Source organism: Perca flavescens, chromosome 1, assembly GCF_004354835.1.
Source record: "Perca flavescens isolate YP-PL-M2 chromosome 1, PFLA_1.0, whole genome shotgun sequence".
Lineage (NCBI taxonomy): Eukaryota > Metazoa > Chordata > Actinopteri > Perciformes > Percidae > Perca > Perca flavescens.
In genome coordinates, this window is record NC_041331.1 from 3,982,734 (window position 1) to 4,002,205 (window position 19,472).

Genomic DNA, 19,472 nt, shown 5'->3' on the forward strand with positions numbered 1-19,472 from the left:
ATTAGTTGTTTGGTCTATGAAATGTCAGAAAATTGTGAAAAATGTTGATCAGTTTTTTCCCAAAGCCCAAGATGATGTCACCAAATGTCTTGTTTTGTATGTAATTTAATTACAATCGAATTATTATTAATTAATCGATTCATTGATTAATCTTTGCAGCTCAAGTAATCAGGTTCCAGTTTGGCTGATGCTTTTAATGTCCCAACTGCAAAGAAGACAAAGACAATGAGTACACATTCAATGCTATTGAGACTTAACTCAACAAGTCATTCATTTCCAGTTAGTAATGCCTGGTCATGGTGAATGAAGAGTAGTAAGACAGATTTTTTATATTTTAAGAGGAGGAGAGCAAGGGAGAAGACTAATGTGAAGGGACTAATCAGGAAAAAACCCTAGGAAATTAAGGGAGTGAACATAACCTCAAAGAGACCGTGAGGAAGAGAGTAACTGTTTGCAAGTGTGTTCACGCTGTGTTTAGTTTAGAAGCAAATTCTCTTTCAAATGATGTCGGTGATTAAAAAATGTGAAGGGAATGAACACATCAAAGTAAACAACCTACCCAGTGTCACTAAAGGAAAGTTTGATTTAATAGTATGGCAGCAAATGTTCCAGTAATCCCATTACTGCGGAGCTCTTAATTTGAACTCCCAGGTCTTTTCACACTTATTTTGCTCATTACCTGCAGAGTATGTTGGTTTTCACTAGTGTGTTGGCAACTGTCATGAGGTGAATAAAATGAAGTTGCAATTAGTATTTTATTAATGCCGAAGGGAATTCTTGAACCTTGTTGCTGTTGTTAACAGCTGCTACAGCTAAACATCACTGAAACAATTTCAAATTTGAATTAGTAAGTGCTGGCAGCGTTGGTAGCGCCAGTTACAGTATGAGGCAAGAAGGACGTAGTTCAACCAAGCATGTTTGAGGCAGTCAATATAAATGTTTACTCACCCCTATAGGACCGTACCAAGTGTAAATTATTTCCTAGTAACTGAGACCAGACTCGGGACCCAAGTCTGAGTAGGTCTGAGTGGACTCACTATCAGGTCTGATCATACTGAGATGCCGAGTGTGTAGTGTGGGAACTTGATTGTTAGGACATGTACTGCTACTCTATTTCATTATGGCTGCCTCTTAACTGGTGTGGCATCATGCTGCTGCCAGTGTTAATGTTCCCTTTCTATTTGGGTCTGTTCAACCACATTTTGGATGGAGTCTATTTTTACTCTGGTCTGTTTTGAACAGGGTCTTTTCTTTGTATTTAAGCATGTGAAGTTTGGTTATGTTTCCCACACGTCTGTTTTAGATCAGGCCCACAACCTTTCCTGAAGCCTTCTGAAGTATGAATGTTATTTGTAGGAGATGGGTGCACTGAAACTGAGTTAGAGTGGAATGAAAGTGTAAAAAAGGGGGAACATGACATAACCACGAAACACACGGCTTCGTTAAAAGAGATGGGTGATGAAAACATTTCAGCTTTTCTTTTCAGGCTCATGTTCAGCTATTTCATTTTGGGCTCAATCTTCTCTTAATGTGTAAGATAGGTATTAACACCAAGGATGGTTTAATACAGCAAGGAATACAGATGTGTCAAGATTTACTATTACATTTACTATTCACATTACCTCCCATAAACCTTTTCACACACACTTCCTGAATATCCTGCCTTTACATTCTTGTATTCATAGAATGTTGGGGAAAACAACTTGAAAAAAAAAAAAAAAAAAAAAAAAAAAAAAGAATACCCTTATCAGCGCCAAGCTCCTATTAGCTCCCAAGTATGAATGTCTCCCTTACCTCCAGCAACAATTCAAAACTTGACTGGCTGTTGCATTCATCCTTTAAAACAAATGTATTATTGTAGCTAAATAAAAAATTATGCAGACTTTAGCATGAATAGCTATTGAGGATACACAAGAAACTATATGAAAATGGAATAAGAGTTTACTTTGCAGCTTTGACATGTTGACGGAGCATTGATACAGAGATGGCACCACAATGTCAAGCTGTGTGTGTGTGTGTGTGTGTGTGTGTGTGTGTGTGTGTGTGTGTGTGTGTGTGTGTGTGTGTGTGTGTCCGATATAAAAACACGTTTAAATGTAACATTAACTGCCAGGGGACTATGCTCAGATTTTGTACCATTTGGTTTCATAGCATTTAGTTTACAAGGCCTCGGTGGATGCAGATATTAGTGCTGTTTAGGTCTTGACAGGGTTTACCTGCCTGGCCTTTCTACTGTTACGGGGGTCTGACTTGCAGATGAAAAATGAGATTTTCAGAATTGTCTCATAGAGCTCTTGTTGGCTTCTGTGTTTCTTAGTTATAAATAGAAAAACATTTTTCACAACCTCCTACTAGATGAAAAATCTAGCATGTTAGCTGTCACATCCTGCCAGTTCTTGTTTCGAATTCACGACAAACTGAGGGAGAGTGTCTTCATTACCATAAATCACTCTGTAAACAGGGCCAAAAGTGGGGTGAGAGCATTTCTACAAATCCTTTTAACTACAAACATGATGATGAAATATTTTTCCTTGGTTTTTCTAGTGGTAGATGAGACATGGTGATGACCCTGTTTAACTTTGTGTAATTTAGCCTGGTGCTTTGTGGATCCTCAGGCTGGCATCTTTAATGGTGGAAGTGAAGGACTCTTTGCAAGCAATTAATATGTGGACCTGAGCTTTTATCACTGTCTCAATGCGGAATGCTTGAATGTTCTGATGAAATTAAGAGCCAATTCTCACACTGCTGCTGGGTAAAGAATAGAGCTGAAATCATTTAAACACTATGATGTTTGAACTGCAACACAGATGACAAAATCATCCAGAGCCGACCTTGATGTGCAGCTTCTGTTTATTGATGTCACACGACATCTTTTGCAGGATAAGACCAAGTGGCTAGAAAACCCGGCTAACACTAATCGCTATATAAACACCTACACACAAGGCTAGTGAGTTTAGCTGATGAGATATGAGAGAGGTGATTGATGGCAGGTGTGCTGGTTGAGCTAGCAGTGAGAGCCACACAAACACCCCAGATGGGAGACAGGAGACAATGGGGCAGTGGGAAACAAGGTGAAATACTTGGGCACGGCCATGGACCTGACATTTAAGGAATTCCCAAAGCCATCCAAGACTAGGGGATCACCAACGTCTTCAGGATACTTTGTCAGGGAACCATGAATGTCTAGACAAAAATGTGTCCCAGTCAATCCAGTTGATTTTGAGATATTTCCCTGGCTATGTGGAAACTTTGAGCTGCTGATGGGACTCGATGAAAAGTAAACTGTTCATCCTCTGGGTACCATGGATATTTTGACTAAATTCCATGGCAATTCATCAACAGTTGTCAAGACATTTCACTAAAAAACTAAAAATGTCAACGTCCAGGTGGTGCTTCAGGAAAAGTCAGGAGATCACTAAAGTTAGGAGGATTCATCCTCTGGGGACCATGACTGTCTGCACAAAAAATCATGTTAATCTATCCAGTTGTTTGAAATGTTTTCATCAGCACCAAAGTGGTCGACCGAACGTCCGACTATCTGACTGGCTGACCAACTTTGCCATCCAAAGAGCCATGTTGCTTCAGCTATGGCTAAACAAATAAAAAAATTACTTTATTCAGGAAATGGCCATAATGGCCCTTTAGCTTCCAAGGCTAATATGTGTTTGTGTACACACATGTACGTGTTTGACTGACAACTAAGCCAAATATGGGCACGGAGAATGAACAAATTTGCGCTAGTAACCAACTTTAGTCTAAGTACAGAATGCAACTCGCTGGTGAGTTTTTAAACTACTAAATGTGCTACAGCCGAGTGGCTAATTAGCTATTTAGACTGACAAATTATGTAAGCACTCCTTTTGGATTGGTAGCTTGTTCAGCAAGCCAAGGTGCAACAGAACACATGCCCATGCTTCTGGATAGGAAGGAGACGTCAAAGGTGATGCAGGTTGCAAGTGAAAGTCTGTTTCTGTGTTGTGTTGCTGTTATCTGGCTGTGAGTCAGTGTCACTGTTAGGAAATGATATAGTGGTGACAGGTACCTCTTTGTGCAAGTACGTCTAAAATTAAATGATTTAATTATCTGTATCTATGTGGACACAGCGGTATTCTAACTGGTATACTGTATGCATAGTGCCATATGTCATAGTGCTCTGTCATGAAACCAAATATAGTCCAACGTTCTCCACTGTGGGTGTGGTGTATTTCCAGCTCAGGATCTCATGCTATGTAAATTGACACAGTGGTACCCCAGGTGTCATTCAGGTCAGTGTCCAACATAACCTCATAACCTGTCTCAGGGAGAGGAGTAGTTCCACTCTATGTCTCCATATAAGGTGGGAGACGTAACAGCTGAGTTTAACTACACCTACAGGAAGACAGGAACTTCGGAGAGTTGGGATGGCACTACACTGTACTGTTTAATCCTAACTTCTTCTCGGCCGAGATTCCCTTAAACGGTTCTGTGTAAAGCATCAAAGTCTCCCGAACCTTCTTCACGTATGTCAGTATGAGTTGTGCTGCACCTGAGTTGTTCCATAACAGTGGGTACTGTATTTTTTTTTCTTTCTGAAAACAGCGCTAGCATTTACACAGCAGAAATGAATGCTGTAGCAAAAAAAAAAAACACAGTTCAATTTCAGTTTGACTTTAACATCTAAAACCTGGCCATGCTAATGCCATAACATTATTATTATTATTATGATGACTAAAATAAATTACAGATTTCAGCTTTGAAGTAATAATTTGACGAGGAACATCTCCATTTGCAATTCACAGGCAGGAACCAGTGAACCACAAAAACATATATCAGACCTTGGCAGAGTGTATGCATCACATAAAAAAAATAAAAAATCAACGGTAGTAGCGGCTGCTACTACAGGTGTTCTATGCTTAAGATGTTCAAATAGTTTTTAATCCTGAAGCACCAGCACAGACATGCGTGTTCAGCCCCCCAACACGTGCAGTACACACTCCCTCTGAACATATGTGAGAGCAGAAGTCTCATCGCACACATGTCCGCTAAGCTTTCTTGCTGTGTCTCGTAGAAGGTAATTTTACCCTTCAGCTTCATTTAATTAGAAGCAGTCAGTGGAAAGTGCAGGATTTTAGTCTGGCTGGCTGGAGCCAGCAAGTAATGTGGCTCACCGCTGGACCACCGCAGGAGGACTGGATTAGCCTTTCAATTACACACATTCACGCAGACACCATTCCTGTTCTCGTGAACCATACGTTCGAAAAGCTACGAAAAGTTAAGCACTGTAATCAGGGGCGTAGCACAACATTCTGGGTCCTGTAGAAAGGCATTTCCTATGGGCCCCTCCCGCATCCTATTGGGGGACCATCTTTTTGGGGACCTGGGGACCATGTGAGGGCCCCCCAGTCTCGCGCCCCCCAGTCCGACGCCCCTGACTGTAATTCGTATGATTCCCATGTTTGTTTGTTTTTCTGCTGTATGCACCACATTGGCTGCTGCTGTATAAGAACGCAGCTGCGTTTAAAACACAGGACTTTCAAGCCAGGGAGCGGAGTTCGCTTCCCGGGGGAGGGGGGAGGGGAGACTCGGACCCAGGAAATCATTTTCATAAGCTTAACTAGTCGTTTTGGTGCCTAAACTTAACTTTCGTCGCCGCATAACGCTCACTTTTTCTTTTCTTTTTCTTTCTTTTAAACTTAGCCGTAATGTCTGCCGAAACGACCGGCAGCTCGCGGTGCTTTGTACCCGGCTCCAATCACCTATTCTCAGGTAACTGAACCACCAACCACCGCTGACTTGACAGAGCACCATGCAGCGCACCGTAGCCGGTGTTGCAGAGCTCTGTAGCGGCTAAAAACATCTAGTAACTGCCGCTGATGCGACGAGCTGTGAAGGAGGTCTATAGCCAGCGTCACGACTAGCAACTGCCGCTCAGCGTCCCAGAGCTCTGTAGCCAATGTCACTAGCCGGCAGTCTCTTGGTTTTCGTATTATATCATACGTTTTAGTAGGGCTGGGCGATATGGTTGAAAACTGTATCACGATATAAGTTTTTCATATCGGTCGATATCGATAATTATTGATAATGACCTTTTAAAATAAGGACCAGGGAAAAATATATTAAATTTAAACATTTTTATTTTAAACTTAACCCTGCTCTGATTAATTATTATATATATCAGTCATCCGTGAGGAGCCTTTTTCGAAAGGAGCCAGTTGACCTATTTAAGGAAAATAAGGACCGGGAAGACCCAGGAAAATATATTAAATTTAAACATTTTTATTTTAAAGTTTGGGGTCCCCTGCTCTGATTATAATCCCCTTAACCCTGCTCTGATTATAATTCAGTTATAAAAGCAGAAATGTCAACACAACCATGGAAAACACTCAAATAATTCAAATGTAAACAGGTCTAAAATCACAATGAACACTTAACAATTATCTCTTAACATTAAGGTGCAAAATTTAGCGAATAAGTAAGAAATGCTTAATAAAGTGTCATAAAATAGTGCAAAGTGTTAGCTAAATATAAGAAACCTGAGAAGGAACTATTTTCTGCAGGTTTAGTGCTAGGTTGGTAACCTGGCTTCTGGACAGTGCTCAGCATGTCTGCCTCCGTTATTTCTTTGTAGTGTTTAGTAAGGCGCTGATGCAGAGTACCTCTCCATGGTGGTCTGCTGCTTGTAGTGTTTAGTAAGGTGCTGATGCAGAGTACCTCTCCATGGTGGTCTGCTGCTTGTAGTGTTTAGTAAGGTGCTGATGCAGAGTACCTCTCCATGGTGGTCTGCTGCTTGTGCCGTGTTGCAGCTGCAGATGTTGTTGGATGTTGATGGCGAATACGGCTGTGCTCTAAAGTGTGAGCGCGGCTAAAGTGGTAAAACAAGTTTGTGGTCGTACCAGTGTTGGTGGGGACGACGGTCTGACGACATTGGTCTGACTACGGTCAGACTTATAAAATCCCCAAAACTGACTGAAAAATACTGACTTTTCCTGTTTTATACTGTCTATGGTTTTATCAACGATTTCCTTGCTCGCTTCGGCACTCACTTTCCACTCCACGCCGGTTCTGTTATTGAAGAACACGAGACAGCGATGTGGCGCAACCAAACATGATACTGTTACATGATTGGCTGTTAGAGTGTCACTCCCTACGTTGCTAGGTTACCAGAGAGCGAGTGCCTTTGTTCATGCAACCAAACTTGATTCACAACCTCTGGTTTCTTCTGATGAAGAAAAACAAGTTATCGAACGTTTTATCGACCGCATTTTCTATTGATATTGATTATGTGTCTATCGCGATACATATCGTTATCGTTTTATCGCCCAGCCCTACGTTTTAGTGTGCATAACTTTTCGCACGATATCCTACGAGCCCGTTCATGTTATTAGAGATGTGGACGTTTGTTTCTTGTCACACTCTCTCTCTGTGAATCTATTCTGCAAACAATGTCACATTGCTTTGCATGCACCGAAATAACCTCGTTACCACACTGGGCGAGCAGATATCTTGATAGCGATACATACCCCTAACAAGACAAAGAGAACAAATCACAAAATGAAGGTAAGTCATTTAGCAGAACATTTCCAATTATGCTAAAATATGTTAGAAATTCTGTACAGCGTATGTCTAACTTGTGAGAGCTCCAGACCACTGCTTTGTTGAATCAGACTCATTAGTTTTCACTTGTTAGTTCAGTTTTGTTCTTACCCATGGTTGTATTTTATGAAATATTTTTGACTATCACAAGTGTATCTTTATAATTAATTATAATTGATGGGGCTAGATGAGGCATGATCACATAGCTTTTATTAAATGTCTCTATTTCATACATATAATAAATCTTTTTTTTTAATTGAAACTTTCTAAGTCCATTGAAACTCGTTGTTTTGAACAATAAAAAAAATCTTTCCGTATCGGCCTAAATGCCTAAACTAGAAACCTTTTAATGGAAAAGTAAATCGGTGAATGATACATTGCAGCTTCTGCTGTGCCTAAAATATCATGTGTTGCGTGTCTTTTGTGAAAAGTGAATGTGGGCCAGAATAAAAGTGTGGAAAGTGTTTCTTTGTGAGGTATCAGCCATATAGATGACAGGAGAGAACAAGGCAAAGCAGGTACAGTTGTCAACCCTGAGACAGACGCTGTGTGATTGTCACATTTTCAATCTCTCTACAGTACCTGAGCTCTGTAACATCTGCCGTGTGATTCTCCAGGTTCAGAGGAGGAGAGGAAGTGAGGCAAAATGAGGAGAGAAGGGAAAAGGGAGCTGAGAAATAAATTTAAATTGGGAAAAGAGTAGAGCAATGGGAAGAGAAAGGAGGAAGTGACAAAGGAATGTTGCGAAAGGAGATAAAACTAGAAAAGAAGAGAGCACAAGAGAAGGGAGAATGAATAATACATGTCCATAACATAAGAGTTAATCCGAGATAGAATAGCTGTAGGATAGTTTTCTGTTCCAGAGGCCTTCAGATATGACCCCACCCAAACCCATACAAACATACACAAACAGATTATAACCCAAGATTGAAGGAAGGAACATGCAGATAATCGAGGCACTGGGATTAATAATGAGATTAGGGGGGTGAGGGGGTTGGGGGTGGGATTACAGCTCCCTTTCCGACGTTAACGAACACAATTCCCAGCAGACAGCGAATGAGCAAAACAAAGCTGCCTTAAGAGGATTTGAGGGCTTGGCCATTGTGACTTAAATTATGTCTTGGATTGTCTCGCGTTCAAGGAATTAGGATGACATTGCCAAAATGGAAATACAGGCATGGATGTTCCTGGTGCCTCTATTCATACACGCTTATACACACCCACATACATAATGGGTCGATTTAAACAGAGTAAATGTTTAAAGCCTCTGAAAAGTATTTTTCTATAACATTAAATAGACATGACTAAATAAGCAACATTCAAATTAAAAGATGGGGGTGGGGGAAAACACCATAAGGTATTATACATATTTATTTATTATTTACTCACACTCTTAATTTGCTTAATCAGTGCAAACAGCCCTCAATTGTTAGATTCAGAGTCACTTTTTGCTAAATCTTGATTGGTGCAAAGAAGTATGTGACAACACCAATGAGGTGCACAGACACCAAAAAAATAAAATACAGAAATCTCTCAAGCAGGGCTCGACAGAAACGATTGCCAGATTGCCGTTGGCAATCATTTTGAGAAAATGGCAAATAATTCTTGACCTTTTGTTGCCATCAGTGGCAACTAGGGCTGTGTACCGTTCCCAAAATGTTCGGTACCGATACCAATACTGTGACTTTGATACCAGTTCCTGAACGATACTTTTTTCGATACCATTCATGTGCATCTTCTTTCATTTCATTTCGACTTACTCTATTCTTGTGTTTGCATGTTACATTAGCATTCTCCTAACATGTTTGTCTGATCCTGTGTTTCTGTGTCTCAAGGCAGTGAAGTGACATGTTCCATTTGCAAAAGCATCAAGTATTCAGTGTGCGCGCGTCTGTGTGTGTGTGTGTGTGTGTCTGTGCATGCACATGATTTTGCAAATGCGCATCTTTGTGTGGTATTTTGTAGGATCCACAGGGCTAAAACTCAGAATATCTTGAGAAGCAGTTGTGTGAAGTGTGAATAACATAAACCAATGAGAAACTCGCATATTAGTAGCAGAGGAATTGCCCTGGAGAAATACCTTGTTTCTCTGAGTTTGTTTGTGCGTACATTCAGAACGGAGGCTCTGTGTGCAATTTGTATATTCCATAATTGATTACAACGTGGATTGAACGGGGAACTTTTTTATTTTGCTAAATGAAATGCAAGGCTTTCTCATCAGATTGATACACAGCTACTAAAGAATGAAGAAGAATGAGGGATATTGAGAATCATTTAGATAAGAGAAAATGATTTGGGCATGTGTAGCGCCTTGAAGATAAAATCCACCTCGACACACTTGAAACAGGTTAAAAAACAGCCGTTGCTGTTTATCTCCTGGATGAATTATGCTTCTCGGTGGTGTATTTTCTTCTCCACCTGGGTGATTGGTATTGCACCCGGCACGGTTTGATATTTCATCTGTAATGGGGGAAATTATTCAGCAATCTACAACCCAGTCAAGTTTTTTTTATGTACTCAAAAAGCAAGAATCTTCTTTAAATATTGTAGATGTTTCTCATTGTGCTCCATTTAGTCCTTTTCAAAACTTTAATGTCGTCTGCGCTTCATGAAAGGTGCAGGATGGTAATGTACAGTAACTCCCAGCATAAATCAACCTGATCCTGGAACTTTTTTTAAGTTTATGTTTAATTAATTTTTTCATGTATGTATTTATTTAATTGGTGTGATAGTTAAAGTGATTCCTGATTTTTATATATTTTATATATATTTAAATAGTTGCTTCTTTAATTAACAGCGAATTGAGGAATAAATAGATTAGGAAATTGCACTCCATTTCAGGGTGCTGTCTGTGAATGTTATTATTTTTACTTCTGGATTCCTCATTTTGTAGAAGCATTTGACAATCAAACACAAATCCAGCACAGTGATAGCAGAGAGAGACAGGGGCGTAGCACGGAAATCTGGGCCCTGTCCAAATGCAGTTGCAGTCGTTTTAGTGGTTAGTGGGGTACCTTTTATTTATTTATCTATTTATTTATTTATTTATTAATGGACGTTTCAATTCACAAAGTTACACACATTCACACCTGGAAGCTGCCCTGTACAATCACAGTCCGCTCTGCCGCTGAAGTGGTGCCAAGTGCTGCTTTATCCTGTCGGTCTGGATCTCCCGGGCACAAGCTCGCGTCTCTTACCTTTAGGCCACCTCTGGCTGAGACTTGGCTGGATCCTGGAGCATTCAACCGACTGACTCTTTTTTTCTGTTTTGATCTGACGGCCACATTCTGCTTCATGATGAACCATGCACAAGTTGACGGAGCTGATGGGATAACATTACACTGGAAGTGTACTCTACCTCTTACCATTTAATGTGACAAATAAAAATGTATTGATTGATTAGTTCATTCTTTCATTGGGCGAGTGTAAAAGCCACAGTTTGTGTGGTTTTAGTTGACAGAGGTGCGTGTGCGCGCGCGCACACACACACACACACACACACACACACACACACACACACACACACACACACACACACACTTACTTGACTGTATTGGCTGTAGGTGTATGAGCATCATACAGCAGTAGCATTTTTACGCATTTGGCCCGGCAGCGGTACATTCATTACTTATTTATAATCATCAATTGTTCCATCAACACGACAGGATCAGTCAGGATCTAATTATAAATTACATTCTATACTTCAGACTAGGGATGCACCGAATCCAGATGTTTGGTGTTTGGCCGAATACCGAATCCGCTGGTTAAGATTCTGCTGAATCCGAAACAGAATATCAAATCCTCCTCCCATCCTCGGTCCGTTAACACAGTAAACACAGTAATGAAGTAAACAATGTCCAAAGCCTCTAAAATAGTTCTTTTCACATCGTAGGAAAGTTCGGTGCATCAGAGATTCTTTCTTTTCTCTCTCTCTCTCTCTCTCTCTCTCTCTCTCTCTCTCTCTCTCTCGTTTTAATTGAAGCAGCTGTCCGCGGGATGAGCCCTGAGCTCCATCAAAACTGCCACAGCATTTTTATTTTACTGTAAGGAAGTTCACACACTGGTTCCTCTGGAGTCGCTAAAGTATTTTTGTTCTGTCGAAAAAATCAATTTACACTCCAACATCATTGAGAGCGTCCTGACGGGAAACATCACTGACTGGAACGGAAACGGCACTGAACAGGACCGCGAGGGCCTGCAGAGAGCGATTAGTTTGGCTGAACATGTACAACAGGCGGTGCTCTACCCTGCCTAAAGGATATTTACACCAGGCGCTGCAAGAAAACAACTAGGAGAATCATTAAGGATCCAAACCACCTGGGTAACAGCCTTCTCTGCCTGTTGAGGCAGCACAGAGGCTCTGGAGGAGCTGCTACCCTCGGACCACTGGGATCCTAAATGAGGACTCTGTCCAAGACCGAACCTCGTAACATTTTATGTCACAAATAAAATTGATTGATTGATTGTTTGATTGTTTGAAACGTTTGCTGCTAAAATGGAATGCCTCCCAGCATTTGGGCTGGCATTATTGTGTGAATAGATGCCTTTCCATATACTGGATGCAGCCTCTCTATTCATCCAATCGACGAGCCTCTCCTTGTTTTGTTTTTTTAGTGGGCGCGTCTGTGCTGCGTTCCAGTTTTGTTCCGTCCTCCGCAACGCGCTGTACCACACCGGGAGCGTCTCAGAAGCGGAGCGTCTTGCCTGCCCGATTCGCAGATTATATTGTCTCTACAAGTACTTTACAGAAATGTTGTTATTAAGCTAATATCTACCTTCCACTCCAAGCATTCCTGCAATTAAACTCCATGCCTTCTCTTTTGGCGTTATCCTTATAAAAAAAGATCTGGGATGTCCTGTTATGTTTTTCCAGCTCCAAGATGAGTTTCTCGTTGTCCATGGTGTTGTAGAGGAGACATATGTGATATTGGGGGATGTCTTTTGGTAAATTGACTGGATGCTCTCACTCGGTCGCTTCCTGCCCCGAGGCCTTACGTGTAACTTGCCGCGTAACTTTAGTGGATCAAACATTGACTTGAAACTAAACAACCACACAATAAAGGTCAAGAAATCTAAATATAAACCGAGTGTGTGTGTGTGTGTGTGTGTGTGTGTGTGTGTGCGTGTGTGTCCGTTGTCCTTTAAATATCTCCAAAACCGTTAATCCGATCTACTTGACAGTTTTTTAAAGTAAATAACAAATATGGTAGCAGGTGTTAAGAATTAATACACCTTCCAGTGTATTACATGTACACCTCCCAGAGTTTATTTAAAATGAAAAAGTCCTTACAAATTTGATGGAGCTCATTGCTCCTCATGTGCAGTGCAGAAACAACATTTTGAGACAAACTATAGTTTTTACAACCCTATTCAGTTCCCTTTAGGATTTTTTTTTCGCAGTGGGGGCAGGTCTGTCCCTTTTCCACCGAGTGGCGTGCGGGCCCGCTCGGGGTGTGAAGTGCATGTCCGCGCTATTCTCCGACACGCACTCTAACAATCACTAGACGGCCTTTTGTACAGCCCTGTTTCTGATACCGTGGCAGCAGAAATTTTGCCATGGCGGCCCGTCACTACAAAATCAAGGAAACACTGCTATTGCTGGAAACTGTGCGCATCTATAACCAGGGGGATTGATAGTTTGACACCAACAGATAACAGTACTAATGTAACCTTTTAAAATTGCTTTGTTCATATGGAAATATCCTGCCTCTGCCTTTGTTTTGTTTAAAATCCGTCTTAGATCAAATATCATGTATGAAGCAAAATATTTTAAGTTAAATGGGTCACATGTACAAAAAGGATCCTAGAATAAGTGGGGAATGATTTAAACAAAGGAATAAGGAAAAGCTTTTTCCATTCAGAAGTCCAAGGATGAAACTTTGTTGAAGAGAGGTGAGAGGTGAGATTTTGACAGCAAGTGACGGGACACATTTGGATGTGTGGAAATACATAGAGACGAGGTTCCTAGTGATGTAGTGATTCTCCCTGTGGTTTTGCCACTAATGAGAACATCTGCATCAGTGAAACAGATGGAGTGAGAGAGAGATAGCCGAAGGGATAGGCTGTCTGAGAGGAGAAAACAACTACACTTAGAGAGACTGAGTGCAGCGGGAAAAAGTCAAAAGGACAAAATACAGTAAGTGGTTCAAAAAGGGGCAGTCTTTTCAACTTACAAAGGGCTCTCACATTTTTGAAACCAAGTAACCGAATTGTCAAGTACTGTAATGGTACAGAACAACTCACAGACTTCTATGTATTGCACTCACTAATTCATGTAATTTTGAGTCTTGATGTCCTCTTCTCCCCAAGGTGCCAATGTCCAGCTCAGTTCGAAGGACCTGAGTGCCAGCAGAACAAGCACAGTTTCCATGGCAACGGCTATGCCTGGTTTCCTCCCATGATGCCTTGTTTTGAGAGTCACATGTCGCTGGAGTTCATCACAGACGTGGCTGATGGACTGCTGCTGTACAGCGGTCCCTTAGCCCAGCTGCAGGCCTGGGACAACGAGGACTTCATGGCCATAGGTGGGAGACATCTCAAGCCCAACACACAATTCTTTACTATAACTGAGATGAGATAGAGGAAATTACTTTTACTTTGTATTTAATTAATTTAACCTTTCTGGATTACCAGGTAAATGGCCTTAGTGTGAGGACAGATAGAGAAGCAGAGCAGGGAGAGTTCGGACTAGTCTCGCATTGCCAGACCTTCCTCCGCAGCGCTGCAGAGGAGGGTCTGGCTAGTTCACACAGCATTCTGGGATGGGAAAAAAAAACATGCTCTGGTTAATTGCTATGTCTTTAAACCAATCACAGTCATGGGCAGGGCTAAGCTCCGGACGGAGCCCTGGTCCCGCTGCAAAATAGCCTCGGGAAGGAACTTGTTTTGGTGGAACATGTGTACGTTCAAAAGTAGTTTTAGTCATGCAAGAGAAAACTCAGATTGGACAGATAGTCTAGCTAGCTGTCTGGATTTACCCTGCAGAGATCTGAGGAGCAGTTAACTATAGTCCTCAGAAATCCACCAGAGTTTAAAATTCCAACACAAAGAAAGTGAAAGGTAACGGTCATCCGGCCGAAAAGAAGGACATACGGCAGAATATCCAGCGGCAACGAAGCAGTGGAACGTCGTGGATATAGACTAGTTCGGAGACACAGTTTCCCTACACTCTATCTTCCTGGCTAGCCACGGCATTGTTAGCATTAGCTCACCAGCTTCAGCAGTTTACCAACCAGCCCCGTGAGCCTAGCCACTATGTCACTGGCTGGCTGTACTAAAGTGAATTACATTACTCTGTATGTGGTCCTCATTAGGTAATGCGGAAACAGGAATGTACAGTACAAATGAACAAACTGGAGAACTACACCATACTTCACCTCCCAGATTCCCAAAGGATAGTGTGTAGACAAAAACAGAAATCCATTTTTGTGTGCATTAACTTGCCATGACTTAAGGATCAGGCAGTGACAGTTACTCTTACACAATTGCACACGCACACACACTCAATGCTTTTGACTCACCGTGAATTTCGATGTGTACTGCTGCAGGCTGTTCTTGTGACCCATATGCACATATAGCTACGAAAAGTTAAGCACTGAAATTCGTATGCATTCTACGTTGTTTTTTGTTGTTGCTATAGGCACTACAACGACTGCTGCTGTATAAGAACATAACACACAGGGCTTTCAAGCCAGGGAGGGGAGTTCATGTCCCGGGTACAACATAGGAATTTCCACCAGGAAATGTGTGTTCCTCGGCGTCATGGAGCTCTGTAGCTGGCGTCACGTGACCAGCAGGCGGTCACCTAGTTTTGTAAGATATACATATTGGTCTGCATACATTTTTCAGAAAATATCATACGGACCCGGTCAGGAGAACACTTTGTACTGTGATTCTCATTTAACACATTTTTCTTCCACAAATGTAAATTTGGAAAAGTTTAAAGAGATGTGCAGTGGACTCACACACACTTCTGCTATTCCCTTTGATGTAAACTTTACATTTTGGTTAGAAAGATCTAGAAATGTGTGTAAACTGAGCTTTGGCAGGATTACATTTTGAGCTCCTTCGAGTTAGTCGTTTCTTTTGTTGCTGCGGCAAAATTGTTGAGGTTTGAAGACGATAAAGCTTGTTGAATTGAGGGCGGCTGGCGAGAATAATAGACAGACTGAAACCGAGAACAAAATGTTTTGTACATCGGTAAATTTACTGTTTTAATCTGAGAGACTAACACCTCCTTGTCTCTCTCGCTGCTGCTTCTCTAGCATTGGTCCTCTCTCTTGGGAGGGATGCTGTTGTTTCATCACTGCCAAAGTAATATGTGTGGGAGGTGAGGTCCGCCTGGAGAGCCGTGTGTGTGTGTGTGTGTGTGTGTGTGTGTGTGTGTGTGTGTGTGTGTGTGTGTGTGTGTGTGTGTGTGTGTGTGTGTGTGTGTGTGTGTGTTTGTGTGTGTGTTATAAGCAGGTTTGCAGTGTAAATCCTGAATTATTTATTTAGCTTTGGTTGGTGTCAGAGGGTCTGTGTGCATTTAAAAGCCAGCCAGTGTTCTTGGATCCTAAAGAGTTAATGAGTTTGTGGAGTTAGGGCTGATTTGTCACTGTGCAGAGTGTAATTAGAGTCAGGCTGTACATATTTAGAGCTCTAATTAATGTGTTTCAAGGTTCACCTACTGCATGTTAAAAAAAAAAAAGAATTATCACCATGCCTAGACTCTGCTGGAGCTTAATAAAACTGCATTCAATGAACCAAATAGTCTTGTGATAAAATAATTTGTTTGGGAGCCTTTTATAATATTTGTGCATAATGATTGTTTGCATTAGCAAACAATCATTCAAATATCATAATAATTCAAATAGCCATAATAATAAAGGATAATTATGGGTGCAGGGTAGAGCTGGGCAATATATCGATATTATATTGATATCGTGATATGAGACTAGATATCGTCTTAGATTTTGGATATCGTAATATGACATAAGTGTTGCTGGTGTTAAAAGCTGCATTGCAGTAAAGTGATGTCATTTTCTGAACTTACCAGACTGTTGTAGCTGTTCTATTATTTGCCTTTACCCACTTAGTCATTATGTCCACATTACTGATGATTATTTATCTAAAATCTCATTGTGTAAATATTTTGTGAAAGCACCGATAGTCAACACTACATTCATCGACATCGTTGCAGTATCGATATCGATATCGAGATTTGGTCAAAAATATCGTGATATTTGATTTTCTCCCTATCGCCCAGCCCTAGTGGAGGGTGTATAAAAACAAAGCAACCAGGTTTGCTGTCTTGGTCTCTCTCGTCTACACTGCTGCAGGCACCTTCCTGCAGGGTTATGCGGAAGTGTGGGTGTGTTCATTTGTGCTTTAGACTGTGACCACTGTGAAACAATCAGAAAATAATGTATAATTTCTCTGATTTAATGCTCTGTTCTTGCTGCACTCAGCCGTAACGCCGCTCCCTATATTCATTCACTTTCTAGTTCGATTGACCCCCGCTGCTTAGAGCCTGATGGATGTTTATAACAAACAGAATTTTACAGAAATCATTTTTCTATTTCCAGATACTAATTGTTGAATATTACAGTTTTAATAAACCAGAATAGTCCACATCCCAAACAACTAATGATAATTATTTTACCGTTAGCGGTTCCTTTAGGCAAGGTTATCCAGGTTTTAGAAAGTTTTTTCCACACTGTTAGGTATCATTCACCCACACAACACAGCAAAGGATTTCTCTGCTTGGACACCTGATGCACAAAGCCATCTGATATACAAATATTATTGAAAAACATATTCACCAACCGCAGTCGGGGATGAACTTCTATCATATCAGATATGACCAAAACCTGATTTCTAATAAAAAGGATATTATTGGAGCAGCCATATATTGCAGTAGCCCACCTATACCACAAACTGTATACCTCACTAATCATACAAAGTCCAGATATGATTTTTTAAAGCATAATAGATATGAGAGAGAGAAAGTTAACAAAACTAAAATAATGTATATAATGCTTGCATATATTATTACCAGACAACCAGTGAGCCTCAGTCATCAGTGTGATGGTTAAGATATAACATAAAAAACTAAGATGAAGAGCAGAAGGGGAAAAGCCCAACATTAATGGACTACTGCTGTTTATTTTGAGGACATTAAGATAACACAGCGTTGGTTACCCTGATCAGAATCTGAACGTGTCTTCTCTACAACAACAAAAACAACAACTTTTTGATTAAATAAGATTAGTGGGGCACAAGGGAACACAAAATACTTTCAACCTAAGAACACAGCTTCAAGCTCACATTTGATGCTCAAAGAGCCATTTTTGATTGATGCGCAATAACAAGAGGAATCAGACAAAATGGGGTGATTCACCCCTTAAATCAAACACGCAGTAAACTGAATGCCTGAGGTCTCATCCCGACTTGAATGTCTTCTTAATACAAAAGCTGTGCTGGAAAGAACAGTATAATGTGAGTGGAGACGCACTGCACCTGTGGCATGACTTCCAGTTGAAAGTGCAGTTTGAAAGGGTATTGCAATTATATTTTCAGAAGACGAGGTGGAATATGGATTTAAAGGGAGCAGAGGCAAATGAGAATGTCGTACGACCTGAACTGTTCCTGGTTCCCTAGGCAAGATTTTAGCTGGTGCCCCTTGGTAACCTGCATGTCACACGCAGACGCCACATGCAGATATTTTGTGATTACGTTCTGAATCTGCAACGTTCTCTGTCAGGTAAATCAGTAAGTCCGTAGTAGGCTATACAGTGGACTTGTATATTAAGTGGTTTTGGGTCCTTCTGTAAATAATTTTGGGGTACAATTTGGTTTTGACGAAATCAAACAGGCACATTTTCAACGTGCACTGCACTAGTACACTCAAACACACAAACTGCACAGCCTCATGCCTTTGAGGCCGTTTTTATTTTAGAAACATAACACCACACTTTTCTACAAATAGTAATATCACTTAAGTGTAATGCTGAACCAAGAGCAGTGTGTGGCAATTTTTTTTATAGTTTTTTTTGGGGGCATTTCAGCCTTTAATGGAAAGAACAGCTAGATATGAAAGTTAAAGCAGAGGTGCAGTCAGCAGAGGCTAATGGGGCAGCCTTTTGTGCTGCATCACTGGAAGGTGCTGAGGTCGGGGGGCAGGAGAACTTGATTCTGCAGGTGGCCCAGGATTTTCAGGGGTGTAAATAAAATACACCCGACGGGGGGTAATGCGCCTGGATGATGCTGCGCCTGTAGGCAACCCAGAAAATAGAGCCTATTTAATATAGGCTATGTAATTATGCTGTTGCGTGGCTTTGGGGCACAACTATGGATGGATGCCGCCCTAGCATTTGCCTATAGTGCCTATGCCACGGGCCGGCCTCCATTGTTTGCATGCAAGACATTGTTCGCCTTGTTATTAAGCCTTGTTAAAGGATGCTGGCCATTGAGCCTGATTATATTTCCCACTGCTTCACACACACATTTCCTCACAGAGACCTTTAGCTTTGTATTGAGATGCTGTTTGGCAGCCGCCCACTCATCCGCCCTTTATCCTGCCGCAGGGCAGCTGTACCAAGCCAGTCCTGCTGTGTAGACCAGAGAAGGTGTAAGACACTCACACATACACACACACACACACACTGGGAACATAGCTGTGTACTAAATCCAATCTTCAGCCTCTGGGGGAGAAGAGATTACATGGTTATAACACAGAGCTGGTGTCATTTGTGTGTGTACCTGTATAGGGCGTAACAATACCCATTCCTAAACTGACCTCTGGTGTTCTAGTTAAAATCAGAACATTGGATGTTCCCTGAAATCCATTTACTTTCAGCAGTATTTAGATATTGTTTATTAATGTCTAAAGCCTTACATTTCCAAAAAGGCATCTTAGG

At 41.2% G+C, this 19,472-nt stretch overlaps 1 protein-coding gene across 1 annotated transcript in view; it reads left to right on the top strand.

Moving 5' to 3' along the window:
* Nucleotides 1–19,472, top strand: part of si:ch211-186j3.6 (neural-cadherin) — a 256,960-nt gene that overhangs the window by 173,273 nt on the left and 64,215 nt on the right. Inside the window, exon 27 of the mRNA XM_028580890.1 lies at nucleotides 13,882–14,096. Within this exon, the coding sequence (XP_028436691.1) occupies nucleotides 13,882–14,096 (215 nt within the window). The remainder of the gene's footprint in view (nucleotides 1–13,881; nucleotides 14,097–19,472) is intronic.